The sequence below is a fragment of the Dipodomys merriami genome, unplaced genomic scaffold (assembly GCF_024711535.1).
Source record: "Dipodomys merriami isolate MVZ:Mamm:240054 unplaced genomic scaffold, mDipMer1.0.p SCAF_36, whole genome shotgun sequence".
NCBI lineage: Eukaryota > Metazoa > Chordata > Mammalia > Rodentia > Heteromyidae > Dipodomys > Dipodomys merriami.
This window is the reverse complement of record NW_027205159.1, coordinates 6,791,161-6,808,650: the sequence shown is the minus strand read 5'-3', so window position 1 is coordinate 6,808,650 and position 17,490 is coordinate 6,791,161. Positions and strand designations below refer to the sequence as shown.

General features: G+C 40.1%; 1 protein-coding gene across 1 annotated transcript in view; it reads right to left on the bottom strand.

The window, feature by feature from the left end:
* The window catches only part of Mrps9 (mitochondrial ribosomal protein S9), a 69,166-nt gene extending 52,386 nt beyond the window's left edge, over positions 1-16,780 (bottom strand). The window contains exon 1 of the mRNA XM_069988615.1: positions 16,622-16,780. Coding sequence (XP_069844716.1) covers positions 16,622-16,756 — 135 coding nt within the window. The 5' untranslated portion in view covers positions 16,757-16,780. The remainder of the gene's footprint in view (positions 1-16,621) is intronic.
* Positions 16,781-17,490: the final 710 nt, after the last annotated feature.

The following is a 17,490-nucleotide window of genomic DNA, read 5'->3' as shown; positions in this document are numbered from 1 at the left end:
TATAACAGTGCTCAGACCTTAGGAGTCCAGAAACAAAGTATAAAGTCCCTTTAAGAAAGTTGTTGTGGGCTGGGAAGGTGGCTCAGTAGTGGAGCGCTTGCCTTGCATGCATGAGGCCCTGGGTTCAATTCCTCAGCACCACATAAACAAAAAGAAAAAAGCCGGAAGTGGCACTGTGGCTCAAGTGGTAGAGCGCTAGCCTTGAGCTGAAGAGCTGAGGGACAGCGCCCAGGCCCAGAGTTCAGGCCCCACGACCGGACCAAAAAAAAAAAAAGAAAGTTGTTGTAAATCGAGGCCTACACAAAAATTTACATACAAAACAAGTTAAACTACTAGCATTTTTAACACATCAAAGCCCAAAATACCTGTGAGTGATACTCTACCTTAAATACTATAAACATCCATGTTTGGTAATGATTGGTCAATGATGATGAGCTGTGACAGTTGACACATATGGAGGGATATGCATATGCAGTCAAGTGAAGACTTAGGAGAAAGGGACACATCCTTGGTGTGGCACCCCCAGCCTATAGGGTCACACGGCCTATGAGTTTAAAGCAGTCAAATGTCTTTTTTTTTTTAATTGTGAAAATACTGTACAATTACATGGGCAAGATAATAAGTACATTTCTTATCAAGCATTGTATCCTCCTCCTTTGTTTCCCCTTCCCATCCCGTCCTCCCACCGCCACCCAACCCTCCTCCCCCGCCCCCACCAAAGTTGTAAAGTTTGATTTCGACATAATGACTTGTACGTCTCATTGTTGCAATGGGTCCACCTGTATCCCTATTTAAATGATTTGCTTTTCCCCTTCCCCTCCACAAATTAGAACATCAAATACAGTGAAAGCAGAGGTTATACCGTGGGGGAGGTACATACAAAGCAACAAAGAAATAATCTTATAAATGTGTTAGAAACAATCACACGAAAGAAAAAAAACATTTCAATACATATCTTAGGGTTCATTTCCCTAACATCAACTTAACTGACCCTTTCTGCTTGACTCGGACATATACTAGTTATTGCAAATAAGGGAAACCATGGGACCTATGTTTCTTTGGGCCTGGCTTACTTCACTTAATATACTTTTTTCCAAGTCTTTCATTTCCTAACAAATGGGGCAATGTCATTCTTTCTGATGGAGACATAGAATTCCATTGTGTATATATACCACATTTTCTTGATCCATTCATCTACTGAGGGGCATCTGGGTTGGTTCCATATCTTAGCTATGGTAAATAATGCTGCAATAAACATAGTCGTGCTGGTAGCTTTAGTGTGGTCTTGTTTGTGAACATTTGGGTAAATGCCCAAAAGTGGGATTGCTGGGTCATAGGGGAGCTCTATGTGGAGACTTTTGATAAACCTCCATACTGCTTTCCAAAGTGGTTGAACAAGTTTACACTCCCACCAACAATGCAGTAAGGTTCCCTTCTGTCCACATCCCCTCCAGCATTTGTTATTATTAGAGTTCTTGATTATAGCCATTCTAACTGGAGTGAGGTGGAATCTCAATGTTGTTTTGATTTGCATTTCTTTTATGGCTAGAGAGGTTGAGCATTTCTTCACGTGTCTATTGGCCATCCTTCTTTCCTCTTCAGAAAAGTTTCTCTTCAAGTCTTAAAGGGGGAGGTTTTGCATAGCTGAGACTTTAGTCCTTCTTTTCAATGGACATAATGAAGAAATTACTTCATAAACACTGTGAGGATTTCTTCTAATTTGGTACAATATGTTAACTGTAGAAATTAAAGTTTCCTATCTTTTAAATCATCAGCAATTATATCTCAATAACTTAGGTCCTTTTACTCTATGGAACTAGGAATTTCCTTTCAAGATATTTGTATTTCGCCTTCACTGTGCTAAAGAATTAGAAAGATGTTTTCAAATGACATCTCCCTGCTCTGTAGCTGGATATAACTAGAACTAATCTAGTTGGCCCTGGCTTTTCTTAAATCTTTATTCTTGCCCCAACAACTCTAAATATTCATGCTTTCTAACTGTAGTTTTGGTAATGTACTTATTTCCTTTTTCAAAAACATAAAAATCTGTTACACATAAATAATTTACCAGCCCATCCCTCTACTTCCTCTCTGAAGATTCTAAATTAGGTCACTGTACAGAAATTTGTCACAAATATACGGAAGAAATAGGAAAAATATTAGAATACTCAATTAGCAGTTAAGAATTATGTTCTTAAATGCTTCCAGGGTAATATAATGACTTTTCTTTCTATGCTTTCATGGGTAAGAAATGACCATTTAAGCCGGGCGCTGGTGGCTCACACCTGTAAATCCTAGCTACTCTGGAGGCTGAGATCTCAGAATCACAGTTCAAAGCCAGCCCAGGCAGGAAAGGCCATGAGACTCTGATCTCCACTACACTACCGGAAATGGCCCAGAGTTTAGGCCCAGAGTTCAAACCCCATGATCGACAAAAAAAAAAAAAAGAAGAAAAGAAAAGAAAAAAGAAATGACTATTTAAACTGTAACTTATTTTTCCTTAAAAGCGCACAAAGGAGTTTCTGCTTTTTACATGAAGTATTATAAATCAAGTTATATTTTTCAAACAATACTTTGTAAAGACAGTGAATGTTACTATTGGTGAGCAATAAGATCATGACTCACATGTACAATAGTTACCCCTTGTCTGAAGGATGAATTCAGTACAGTAGAATATTATAAATTATTGAAGCTACACTCTTAGTATACCTACTTTATAAATTAAACTTACTATAGTTATGTATGTGCTGGTAAAAAAATACAGGACATAAAGAGTTTGGTACTATCTGAAATTTAATACATCCACTAGGAGTCTTAAAATCCATCCCCTACAGCTAAGTGGATACTATTATAGTTAGCCTGCTGTAATAGACATAGCCTATACACAGGCAAACGCCACCAGTATCAACTCCTGGCCCTAGTAGTTTTATCGTCTGATGATTTTAATGTTTTGCAAGGTTTGGGTTTATTTTTGTTGTTGTTATGATTCCACATCTTCATTGAGCAATGGAGAATCTTGCAAACCATATATGAAATGGAGAGAAAATTGCTTTTCTACCCCAAGAAGTTAGGCAAATATATGAATTTGAGGCCAAAAGTTTAACAGTCAGAGTAAAGGTAATTTTCCCCAAGTTCCATTGCCAAAAGAATGATTATACGTTTGAGATGTATGCCGGACGCCTCAGGAGGCAGATAACTCTGGGCAGGCACACAGGAGTGATGTGAGCTGAGGTAGGAGTAGAGGACTCTTAGAAATCCACAAGAGACATGTGCTGACATCATCAGAGTAGGGGAGATGGCAGAGATGATTAGTGTTAAAATAAGGAAAGTCTCTCTATGCAAAGGAGCAAAATAACATTTAAGTGAGGAAGAGTAGGCGGAAGGCTCAGGGGCTCTTATTCTTTGTGGAATAAAGGCGATGGTCTGCTGAGAGTAGAAGGGTAGGTTTGATTAAATTATACTTCATATTCAATGTTAATGATGCAGTGGTTAAAGTGTAGACAGAAAAAAATGACATGAAAATATTAGAAAGAAATTAAATATCACTCTTTAAAGCATATTTGTGAACCAGAAGATCAAAGTAGATGGAAATCAACATATATTTAAATGCTTTGCATTTAAAATTTAGGCCATGTTAGGTGCATTTTTTCCTTTAAAGTACTATCTATTAGTAGATAAAACAGTAGTTTCAATGGTTTTTCACAGCTTTTCTGTCTTAAATTTTACTTTTCACATTTTTTTTCTCTTTTTCTTTTTGGTTTTTGAGATAGGGTCTCATATGTAGCTCAACCTGGACTCAAGTTTATAATCCTTCTGCCTCAGTTACCCAAGCTAGGATTAGAGGTATTCTTGTTAATTGCATAAAATAGTTTCATTGTAATATGTCTACACATACACACAATGTACTCCAACCAAATTCACCTTCTCTATCATTCCTTCATATTTATCTCCCTGCTTTTAACAATTTAACAGGTCTTATTTTTCTATTTCTATACATGTGCATGAGGTACCTCAATTACATTCCCCCTTCTACTGCCTTCTTTCAACCTTCCTCCTCCTATTGGTCACACTGCCCTCGCCCCTAAAAAAAATACCTGTCTATTTTACACTGATGTCATCTTGAGGTTTCTTTTAGGTCTATCTTCCACATGAGAGAATATGTGATTTCTCTGTCTGACATATTTCACTTAACATGACTTACAACTCCATCCAATTTTCTACAAACTAATTTCATTCTTCTTTATGGCTGAATAATAGTCCATTGTGTATGAGTACACACACACACATTTCTGCATCCATTCATCAGCTAATGGGTAGCTACGTTGGTTCTATTATTTGGCTGCTATAAATAAAACTGCTCTTTAGATTTACTGTACAGTGATTTTTATTCTTTTGGATATATACCCAGGAAAGTATAACTATATAATATGGCAGTTCTATTTTTACTTTTTGAAGACCCTCCACTTTTTTCCATAGCAGCTGCACTAATTTACATTCTACCAACAATATATAAGGGTTCTTTTCCCCCCTGACTCCTCACCAACACTTCCTGTTGTTTGTTTTCTTGATTATAGTCATTCTCACTGGAATAAGAAGGATCTCAGTGTTGCTTTTATTAGCATTTCCTTTATGGCTAAGGATGATGAACATTTTTTATGTATTTAAGACTATTTGTCTGACTGTTCATTTGTCCATTAATTGGATTGTTTATTCTTTTGGTGTTTAATTTTTGGCATTCTTTATATATATATATATATATATTTCCTTAGTCTTTTATCTGATGAAGAGCTAGCATTTTATCCCATTCACAGAGTGGGCAGAATGGTTGATTAAGAGTAACAGAATGATTGTCTCTTGATTCTGCTCGTTGTGTATGGTAGCAGAAAAGACTGAACAGCCAATGTAAAGCAAACATAAACAAAGAACAATGCTAGGTACCACAACACCTGGCATCAAATTATACTACAGAGCCATAGTAACAAAAACAGTATGGGAGTTCTGGTACAAAACTAGACCAAACATCAATGGAACAGAAGATCCACAAATAAGTCACATAGTATAGCCATTCAATTTTCAACAAAGACACCAAAAGACATGTTGGAGAAAAGATAGCCTCTTCAGCAAATAGGACTGGAAAACTAGACATGTACATGTAGAATACTAAAATTAGACCCTTACATCTCTCCTTATACAAAAATTATTTCTAAGTGGATCAAAGATATAAATGTTAAGGCCTGAAACTTTCAAACAACTAGAGGAAAACACAGGGAAGACTCTTGGTGATACAAAATGCATTTATTTCTTAATAGGATTCAACTTATTCAGGAAATAAGAGCAAGAACTGACTCATGGGATTACATCAAACTTTCTCCACTTTGGGGGGGGGGGGAGGTCGTGGGACCTGAACTCTGGGCCTGGACGCTGTCCCTCAGCTCTTCAGCTCAAAGCTAGCGCTCTACCACTTGAGCCACAGCACCACTTCCAGCTTTTTTTCTTTTTGCTTATGTGGTGCTGAGGAATCGAACCCAGGGCCTCATGAATGCAAGGCAAGCACTCTACCACTGAGCCACCTTCCCAGCCCCACTTTCTCCATTTTTTTAAAGCATGGTCTTTATATTCTTTCTTGCATTCTACAGGAAAAAAAAAAAAAATCTGTGATTTTTAAATTTGTCTTTCTGGCAATTTGAGTATATATTCTGCTTTTATTTTACTAAGGAAGCTCTGAATAAAATGTTTAATGTATTTCCCCTAGCAGCTCTAAAAATAACATAATACTCACTGAAATCTCACTGACCTGGTATGCTCACCTGTCATGCAATATGCTGCTCTCCATATACAGCATCTTCTCCTGGTCTTATTTCTTACCCTAGTGTCTATGTTCTGTAGTTTTAAACCTTTCTTCTACAAGTTTCCCCTCTTTCTGCAGCACCACTTCTACTTAACAACTAAAGTTACATAGAGTTCCAAATCCCTATATACTTCTTCCTATTACATATATTTATGGTAAAACCTAATTTATACAATAAGAGATTGACATAATGACTAATAATAGGAAAATTAACACCACACATAATGATACAGGTATGTGAATGAAGTCTGTTTCTTGAGTCAAGACAAATATATTTGTACTGCTGTTGATCACAGGTAATTGGAACAACAACAACTACTGTAGTTCTTTCATTTTACTGAATAAATATCCCTTTGCATTTTCCTCATTATTTATTTCATCCACAGTTCTCTTTCTTCTTTGATGCTACTACATCTTTATCTTTCCAAGCAATCCCCTGTACACCTTTTTAAAGTTAAGGAGCAAAAAAAAACCACATAAATAAAACCCTAAACAAAGCATTAAGTGCCACCTTTTTTAAAAAGGTTTGGTTACTGACTTGAAGATTTGTTTTTTCCACCTGATTTAAAAATTTGAACCTATCTATATTCTATGGTGGTTGAGACACAGGTAGCAGTTTTCCTAATTCTAATATAAATAAGATTTAAATATATTTATTAAATATTTTATTGTTGGTCATCTAGAAAGGGCTTTAAATATATCTCTAATTTGCTATTTTTTCATAAAAGATCTTTAGAAGCCTTTTAAAAGACCTATCTATACAGCACTTAAGAATATGATATCCTAGAAATGAATAATACTTGTTAAATGTACAAAACTACTACAACATCAGTGTTGGCTATTGAATATATTTATTGAAAGTTTTGGATTATCCTAGCAAGTTCATACAAACATCTTTACATTCAAATAAGTCTATTATTCATTGGTATAATACATCTGTTAAATTAGGTGAGTCTGAAAGTAGAAAAAAGCCAGATCTTCAACCAAACTTCTGATCGTTAACCAAATTTCCAAAGGGAATTTATTTGCAACTGTTAAGAACAGTTCCTAATAACTTTTTTCTATAGGTTCTCTTTCTTTTCTTGTTTTTTTTTTTTTTTTTTTTAAATGTCAGGTGCTGGGATTGAACTCAGGGCCTGAGCCCTGTCCCTAAGTATTTTTGCTTAAGACTAGTGCTCCAGGCCAAAGCTCCACTTACAGCTTTTTGTTGGTTAACTGGAGATAACAGGAACTTTCCAGCCAGAGTGATCCTCAGATCTCAGCCACCTGGGTAGTTAGGAATACAGGCGTGAGCTACTAGTGCCCCACTTACAGGTTTGATTTCTAACTTGCTATGATGAAAGAATTTTTGTCAGACTTTTGTGTTTATGGAACAGTATAGTTACAACCTGACAGATCTGTTACTTTTAAAAGATAATCAGTGGGTCAGACAACTATAATTTCAATCAAGCATGCTGCCAAAGAAGCAGACACATCTTGACAGCAGTGATGTCCCAAATTTGGCCAAATGCCAGTGATAATATTACTTCATTGGTATTCTAGCAGTATTAAGGAGTTCCCTTTTAGATTAATTGGATAAAAATGAACAAAGAAGTATGTGCTACTACTGTGAATAGAAAAACAGGGGGAAAGAAGTACTTTGAGGAATTTCTAAAAAGGTAAAGAGTCACATTAGAGAAAATGTGAATAGAAACAACAAAAGCACTCCAACAGAATGATTACAGTAACCTTTCTGAATAGATTTATGCTTGTATCAATTAGAGGTCTCTGGAAACAGGCAGAAAAAAAAAGAAATTTAAAAAAAAAAAAGCACTTTTAGTTTACCAAAGCAAAAAAGGCACTTCTCAGAATGCTATTAGGAACCCTCTCTCACTCACCCCCCCCACCCCCACCCCCCCCACCCACCCCCACCCCCCCCACCCCACCCCCCCGCCGAAAGCAGGCAGGCAGGATCAAGCAGAAGTTCCACTGATCTATATAAAGTCCAATGCAGTTAGAATATGGCCAGGAAGAAACTGTGGGATTTCAATGGAATTGTCTCTATGCTCAAGATCTCAAAGGAAGGACTATTTACTGAGGCTACCTTGGATAGGTAATTAGAGCCCCAGATTTCAGCGGTTCTAGATTGTGTTGAATGAAAAAGAATCAATCTATTTCTCAGAAAACTGAATATTGCCACAAAGGTTAATTGGGTGCCAGGTTAAATTAAAATTGCTAAAACATGTCCACCATTTATATTAATTCTAGAAACGGTTATAAGGAAAGAGACTTAACATGTTCATTAATCAAGTAAAATATATTGATCTTGTTGGAATCATGATGAAAGTAAGCCAACTATCAAAAGTTATTGTTGGGATTTCTAGGGAAACATGGAAGTAGTAATAGACATTTTTAAGAAGTTATTGTTCATTGTCAGATAAGATAGTGTCATGGAGACTATGTTTTAAAAAGTCTGTTATGTGGGGCTGGGAAAGTGGCTCAGTGGTAGAGTGCTTGCCTTCCATGCATGAGGCTCTGGGTTCGATTTCTCAGCACCACATAAGCAGGAAAAGCTGGAAGTGGCGCTGTGGCTTAAGTGGTAGAGCGCTAGCCTTGAGCTGAAGAGCTGAGGGACAGCGCCCAGGCCCAGAGCTCAGGCCCCACAACCAGCAAAAACAAAAACAAACACAAAACTTCGTGTGTGCGTGTGTGTGCATGTGCATGTTTGTTTATGTGTGTGCTGGGAGAGAAGAAGGAAGGGGGGTTGTACTATATAGTGCCCAGGTTGGTCTTGAACTCCTGGACTTGAGGCATCTTGCTATGAGATGAAGAAGGGAGTCTCACCATGTGCTCAGGTTGGTCTTGAACTCTTTGACTCAAGTGATCCTTCCACCTCAGCCTCCAAATACTGAGATTACTGGCACTCGCCACTGTGTATTTAAGAAACAATGATCCTCTCTGAGCTACCTGTAGACATTTCACTAAGCATCACAGTGGGGCCACAGGGGCTATGTTCTTTTTCTTCTTAAGATTAACAAAGCGGGGCTGGGAAGGTGGCTCAGTGGTAGAATGCTTGCCTTGCATGCTCAAGGCCCTGGGTTCAATTCCTCAGCACCACATAAGCAAAAAGAAAAAAGCCGGAAGTGGCGCTGTGGCTCAAGTGGTAGAGCACTAGCCTTGAGCTGAAGAGCTGAGGGACAGCGCCCAGGCCCAGAGTTCAGGCCCCACGACCAGACCCAAAATATATATATATATATATATATATATATATATATATATATATAAATTTTTAATTAAAAAAAAAGATTAACAAAGCAACTGCATAGAAAAGCCCTAGCGCCAGACACTAACAAAAGAACACGGGGATGTTCATTGTTTAAAGTAGGTTTCAAGGTGGCTACCAGTGTTTCTGCTGCCATTGAAGCTCTTGCGCAATATTCTCCTTCCCTGAGTGTATGGTGGACCTACTGACTTGATTCTGATGAGTAGAATACAATGAACAAAGAAGTCAGTGTTCACATCTATAATCCTAGCTAATCAGGAGGCTGAGATCAGAGGATGGTGGTGCAAAGCCAGCCCTGGAAGGAAAGTCCATGAGACTCTTAACTCCAATTAACCACCAAAAAGCTGCAAGTGGACCTGTGGCTCAGTTTATTAACTGCTATATACTGAAAACAAGATTTTAATGTATAAGCATTTTTCATAATTAAATCAATGGGGAACATATTAAATTATAATCATGTAAAGATGGGGAGATATCTAACAGGGAACAACTTATCTGCCAAGGGTATTTTCTTTTCCACTGCTAATAAACTGGACTAAATATATGTATTTCTGTGTCCCCAGTAGCTACAGTTGTAGCTCAGTGGTGGAGAGCCTGCCTAGGATGCATAAGGCCCAAAAAGGGTAAAAAAAAAGAAAAGAAAAGATGTTGTGTGTACACACACACACAGATGTGCATGTGAATCTTTAAAAATTACCTTGGGGAGGCATGTAAGTTATTTACAGAGCTGACTAAAGCCTCTGATACAAATGAAGGGCAATTTCTTTTTGAAACAGGGTCTCATTTTGTAGGCCATGCTAGCCTGGAACTTACTATGTACTTCAGCCCGGCCTCAAACTGGAAACACACCACACCCAGCTTGCAAGTCAATTATAAAATTTGCTGGGCAATGCATTTTTTAGCCAAATAACAAACAATAGTCAGTTATAACCACCAAGAGTGCCTGAAAGATTAAAAAGAACAAATACTGGAGACAAAAACAGAAATGCTTTTACGTGTGAAGCCAAAAACACCAGGACTAAGCCATCAAATATCACCGATCATTTTTCTCCCACAGGCAGTCCAAATCAACATGGGCACATTGGGTTAGGAAAAACTCTGAATGCTTTAAGCACTAAGAAAGTGCTTAGCACAAAAGAAAAATTAGGAAAATATCCTAATATTTTGTGTAATATTTTTCAAAATAGCAATGGGTCTACTACTTTTTCTAATTTTAAAAGACCATAAATGTATAGAAACCAAAGTTAGCATTCCTATTTTAATTGTACTCATACAGGATTTAAGAGCTCATGGTAACTGTTATACAACACCAATACTACTTTCATTTGTGATAGGTGGGGAAAAAAAATCTTAGCACAGCAAGCAGATGACACTTTGACCTCTGCCAAACTTTTCAATTCCTTTTGTCATCATTGAAACCTACGTAAAAATAAAACAAATCTAGCCTTATATGCTTTTAGTTACTTTCATCACTCATTTTAGAGGTCTCACAGCTAAGCAAAGCACTCCCATTAACTTTGTCACAGATAATACCGGTTATCTATGCTGCTGCAGGGGAGGGTGGTAAAGGTTGCCCACACTCAGGAAGTAGCTCAAATACTTTAAACAAGCAACCCTTCCCGTGGCCTGTGTATGGGTCTATGGGTGGCTCTTTGACTCTGCTCTAACACTGGTTTTCTGAAGAGGTATCCTGTAGAAAGCCTTGACAGTGATTTCACATGCAGAGCTGACTGCACTTTTCCCTGTCACCACTTGCTTTTCTCCATGCGTCAGACCACCTCGTTTCTTTCCCAATAAACACTTCTAAACCTTAGTCTCTAAGAGGCAGAGTTGAGAATTGCTCTCCCCTCTCCATATGCTGGGAAACAGAGAGGGAACTTGGGCAAAAATGAGTTTTTCAGTTGTGTGGTAGGCAAATGTGCCTGGCTTAGTAAAACCATTCTCTTGCCCAAACTTTATACTCTACACAGTTACTGGTTATTGCCAGAACCCACTGTTACTTTGTGCTTCTCTCTTACCTTTGTGCATCTATTACATCTTCCCAGAACAGATATCTGTAGGTTTTTCTTGTAATTCCTAATTGCTACTAATTTAATATACTTCTCTCTTCACTCTTAGCCCTTCTGGGAAACTGCTGCTGATCACCTCTCTACCTTCTATAACTCCAGTCTGAATTAGGCACTGCATTTCTGAAGTACTCTGTAAATCTCACAGTACATGGGTGTTACTGGAAAAGTTCGGCCATTCACAAGTGTTATCTAGACATTCAGATATTTGCCATTGCATCAACACATTGATATGAATCATGGATTCCATGAGATTAGTATGCAGTTGACAAGAGTCTAATTAAAAACTCAGGTTGATAACCCAGGATAGAGAATTCAAGAGTAATCACTTAATAAAATTTGTTTCCTAGCCGGGCGCTGGCGGCTCACGCCTGTAATCCTAGCTACTCAGGAGGCTGAGATCTGAGGATCGCGGTTCAAAGCCAGCCCAGACAGAAAAGACTGTGAGACTGCTATCTCCAATAAACCACCAGAAAACCAGAAGTGGTGCTGTAGCTCAAGTGGTAGAGTGCTCGCCTTGAGCTGAAGAGCTGAGGGACAGCGTCCAGGCCCAGAGTTCAAGCCCCATGACGGACCAAAATAAATAAATAAATAAATAAAATAAAACTTGTTTCCTTTTCGTTGATGCATCCCTGTTTCTCAAACTTTTTCTGTGACATACAGTATTTATCTGTTTATACTATCATCTTATACACAATTATACATATAAACGAAACAAACCAAGCACCCTCTATGAGATACTTTGGTGAATACTGCTATTCTATTCTCCCTACCCCTTAAGTTGTTTGTAACCTCTGAAGAAATTTCATAACTAATATTTTATGAGCCATATTTGGGGATAAAAGGAGGTAATTTTAGTCAAACATAATGGCAATGAAAACTGTTGTTTTATGAAACATGTGCCCCAAGAGAAATGCACCTATTAATATTAGATACAGAAGTGGATATAAGTGTTAATGTGACCAATAAGAAACATTAATAAGGTCAGAGGCTGGTGGCCTGTAATCCTAGATATTCAGGAGACTAAGATCTGAGGATCAGGGTTCGAAGCCAGCCCCACATGAAAGTCTGTGAGACTCATCTCCAGTAAATTACTCAGAAAAGGCTGGAAGTTGCGTTGGCTCAAGTGGTAGAGCACCAGCCTGGAGCAGAAGCTCAGCGAGAGTGCCCAGGCCTTGAGTTCAGGCCCCAGGTCTGGAAAAAAAAAGAAAGAAAGAAGGAAAGAAGGAAAGAAATAAAGAGGGGCTGGGAAGGTGGCTCAGTGGTAGAGCGCTTGCCTTGAATGCCTGAGGCTCTGGGTTCGATTCCTCAGCACTACATAAGCAAAAAGAAAAAAGCCGGAAGTGGTGCTGTGGCTCAAGTGGTAGAGCACTAGCCTTGAGCTGAAGAGCTGAGGGACAGTGCCCAGGCCCAGAGTTCAGGCCCCACAACTGGACCCAAAAAAAGAAAGAAAGAAAGAAAGAAAGAAAGAAAGAAAGAAAGAAAGAAAGAAAGAAAGAAAGAAAGAAAGAAAGAAAGAAAGAAAGAAAAGAAAAGAGAGAAAGAAGGAAAAGAGGGAGAGAAAGAAAGAAAGAAAGAAAGAAAGAAGGGAGGAAGAGAGGGAGGGAGGGAAGGAAGAAAGGAAGGAAGAAAGGAAGGAAGAAAGGAAGGAAAGAAGGAAAGGGAAGAAAGAAGAAAAAAGAAAGGAAGAAATATTAATAAGCTAGGTGCCAGTGGCTAAAACCTGTAATCCTAGCTGCTGAGGAGGCTGAGAGCTGAGGATCACAGTTCAAAACCAGCCCAGGCAAGAAAGTCCAAGAGACTCCTATCTACCATGAAAGACCAGAAAACCAGAAGTGGCACTGTTGCTTAAACTGGTAGAGCACTAGCCTTGAGCAAAAAAACTCAAGGACAGTGCCCAGGCCCTGAGTTCAAGGCCCCCCCCACTACTGACCAACCCCCGCCCCCCAAAAAACATTAGTAATTGGGAATGTAAACTATTACAACCACTTTGGACAGCAGTCTGGAGATTCCTCAAAAAACTAAACACAGATCTTCCCTAGGTCTCAGCCATACCACTACTAGGCATCTACTCAGAACATCATAAGCCAGGATACTATTAAAAAAATACTTATACAGGTCTGGGAAGATGGCTCGGTGATAAGAGTATTTGCCTCGCATGCATGAGGCCCTGGGTTCAATTCCTCAACACCACATAAGCAGAAAAGGCTGGAAGTGGCGCTGTGGCTCAAGCGGTGGAGTGCTAGCCTTGAGCTGAAGAGCTGAGGGACAGTGCTCAGGTCCAGAGTTCAGGCCCCACGACTGAAAAAACACTTGTACATCCATGCTCATTACTGCACTTTTCACACTAGCCCAGTTATGGAAACAATCCAGAAGCCCTATAATTGTTGAGTGGATAAAGAAAATGTGGTCGTTACACACAATGGAAATTTACATAGCCATTAGAAAGAATAATGTTGCCTCATTTGCCAGGAAATGGATGGACCCAGAACAAATCACGTTAAGTGAGGTAAGCCAAGTTCAGAGAGACAACAGAGTATGTTTTTTCTCAGGCAGAAGCCAGATATAAAATACACCAGGACATAAATTATGTAGGCATTCACACAGAGTGAGACCAAAGGAGGATACTCTTAGGGGAGAATCAGAAAGGCACAAAGCCTCGGCACTTGATCATATGTAGCAATATTCATCAAAATGAATTCCAAGAAATTGAAAGAGTTTTAATTTTCATTTTGTCTTGTTCATTCATTTATGTGTCTTTGAGAAATGGTGGTAAAGGAGGGCACAGAAATGGAAGGACAAATGCAGCAGTGGTACTTAGTAGACAGTATGTAAAAAATGAACTATTCAACTTGTGGGCAGAGACAGAATGGAAAGCATGAGACAAAGCAAAGGAAGGGGTGACATTATCAAAAAGAAGTGTATTACTAACCAACTTATGAAACAGTAATTCATCTCTATATCACCCTTATTATAATAACAATAAACAAGAATAAGACAAAAAAGAAATAATATTTAAGACAAGCTCTGTGCCAAAGAGTTTTATAAATATTGTTATGTGGACTCATTAAGAATCTAAAGCAGTCAGCTAAGTTTTTCAGTTATAGCTGAGCTATACATGAACTTACTAAAAATCTAAAGCAGTTAAGTTTTTCAGTTATATCAAAGCTGTATCTCATGGGCTGGGAAGGTGGCTCAGTGGTAGAGTGCTTGCCTTGCATGCATGAGGCCCTGGGTTCGATTCCCCAGCACCACATAAGCAAAAAGAAAAAAGCCAGAAGTGGCACTGTGGCTCAAGTGGTAGAGCTCTAGCCTTGAGCTGAAGAGCTGAGGGACAGTGTCCAGGCCCGGAGTTCAGACCCCATGACCGGACACCCCCCCAAAAAATAGTAATAAACATAAAACTAGGTATAAATAAAAATATTTAAAAAAAAAGCTGTATCTCATGTGGTAAAATATATGCTGTCCAGATTCAAGAATCTGAAAAGCTAGAACTGCCTGTAATCCTAGCTACTCAGAAAGTTGACATATAAGGACTGTGGTTCAAAGCCAGCCCTGCCAGGAAAGTCTGCAGGACTTTTATCTCTAATTAACTAACAAAAAGCTGTGGAGTTGTGGCTCAAGTGGTAGAGCATCAGCCTTGAGAGAAAAGGCTTAAGGGACAACACCTAGGCCTTGAGTTCAAGCCCCAGTACACACACACACACACACACACACACACACACACAGAGAGAGAGACAGAGACAGAGACAGAGACAGAGACAGAGAGACAGAGAGAGAGAGAGAGAGAGAATGTGGAGAGTCAGCCTTGTTAGGACCATCTCTTGAAAGTGCTTAAGTATGGATACTAGTCAGGTAAACTGTTAGACTGAAAATTGTTTACCTGACTTCAGAGAAGTATTCTGTAAACATCTGCTATTTTGAAGAAGAAGCTTTATTTCAAGGATGGTCAGGGGAAAAAATAAGGACATTCAGTCTTCATCATCTTAGTGCAATAAACAAATTAAATAAATCCTAGTGTAGGTAGACACAAACAATGCATTCATCAATGATAAAATGATTTGTTTGCAGCCATTTGGGGCAGCTGAATGAAACTATCTATTAGAATTTAAGATGTTCACATCTTTCAAAGCAATAACCTCACAGTTGAAAGTCTCTTCCACAGAAATGAAAGCATTAATACCTAAGAACTACAGCAGGATGGTTACTGAATATTGCTAAAGGGAAGGCAGTACTCAGTAATTAAGAAATGTTTTTGAAACATGACAGGAAACTAATGAGGCTTTCTTCCGTGGATGTGTAAGAAAAGCAAAAAGTATGCAACTCAATATAGTTCCATTAGATCTAAAAAGTATTCATGTGCATTTACGTCTGTACATGATTTTAAAAAATAAGAATATGGACATCAAACAGAAGAATAGAATAAGATTAAGAGGTATTGGGGAGGGAAGGCAAACCACCCACCCCATAAACACATCAAGTCTCAGCAATAGAAATAGTCTGTATGCTATAGGTCCTTTCATATTTAGTTATGTGGATAGGGTGTTGTCTGAGGAAACAAAATTTTCAGCACATGTTCAAAAAAAAAAAACCTCTGCTCAATGAATACATAGATAGATAGGCTGACTTAGGTTAAAACCTAAAAGAAAGAACATAGAAAAGGTGGTGGTATTTTGTTCAATCGAGCAAAGCGTTTAACTTTTTTCTTTTGCAATATATGGTACTGGCACTTATCTCCTTAAAACATTCCCCAGTTAGTACGACTTCACATTGGGTTCTTTTCCCCTTACTTCTTTGGACAGCTCATTCTTAGTGTCTTGGGGGGGGGGGGTGCTCTTTTCCCTTATCATTGCAGGTCCTTTGGAGCTCTGATCCTCTATCTTCTCCCCATTTGGGACATGCTCCCTGTGACCTAATTCATTTCCAAAGTTTCACTGACCCCCCTAGAGGGTAGCAACAGAAGGGCCTGTAAGCCAGTTCTGGGGGCACACACGTCCTTACCTATGGGCCTCATGGGAATTCTCCAGCGGGATATCCATCCCACGGATGCCTCACACGCACAGTTATCACCGCAACTAATGGCTCTTTCTCCCGGGTCAAACCCGGCTCCTGCTCCTGAGGCTGTGTGTCAGTAGTCTGGCAGCATCAGCCAGCCAGCCAGCCAGCTTGGGACGCTGGGATGAAGTGGGCCAGTTCTGGTCTCCACCTCTGCCACATGTCAGGAAAACGATCGAGACCGCACAGGCTCCAGGCACGTTGTTCAGCCGCTATCGTCTGCACGATGCTCTCCTTCCAGCCTCCCAGGTCAGTGCAAAGGTCCGGTGTCCACCTCCCGGGGTGCACAAGGCTAGGCACGCACCTGAGTGCCCCGCCGCGCCCCTCTTCCACCCAGGCCCCACCCGACGGCACCCCAGGCGCAGACTCCTCTACCACCCGGGCCCTTACCTGGGATCCGGGACCTGTCTGCAACTCAGCTGCTGCGGTTTGCCAGTACCCTTGCCTCCGCGCCAGGCTAACCCTAACCCCGAGAAACAGCCGATAGGAAAGCGCCCCGCACCTGCAGACCCAGGGAGCCGCCATGTTGCCGGCGGGAGACCCTGGCGGGAGGGGCGGTGGGGCGGGGCCTGGGGCTGCGCAGGCGCAGAAAGGCGCCAGCCTGCCCGCGGTCCGGAAGAACAGCTTTCCCGGGCCTTTGAAACCGAGGATTAGGGCCAGTGACCCGCGATCTCTAACTGCTGATTGGGTGTGTGGAACCAGGGGGGCGTGTCCGACTGCCCTGGAGGGGGAGGAGTCATAGGAGGAGGAGGAGTGAGTTCTTAGATTGGCACTTCATTTCCCGCCAGCCTTTCAGTTGCAGTCTGGTCTGCTGGACGCAGACTTAACCCGTCTCTTGAACCAACCCAGTGTTTGCACCTACCGCCTAGTCTCCTGAACCTTGCCCTCGTAAATCTCCCTTCCTTGGCGGTCTGTCTGGGATTTGTAGAATAGTATGATTCGTGGCCTAAAATAAGTTTAGAAACCATTTTTTTTAAGTAGAAGGAAAATCATTCGCTCAGTGCTGAGACAATCCTGATGTAGACGAGTGCAACAGTGACAACCAAAGAACATTTCACTGGATGTTCTGATGAAACTGCTCTCAATAGCTCACCCACCCCGTGCTGCATTCTTCCTGCCCCAACCCAACTGAGCAGAAGGAAATGAGAGTCTCAGCCCAGTGCTACTGGCTCACACCTATGATTCTAGCTCTTCAGGAGGCTGAGATCTGAGGATCAAGGTTTGAAGCCAAGCACAGAGACACTGATATCCAATTAACC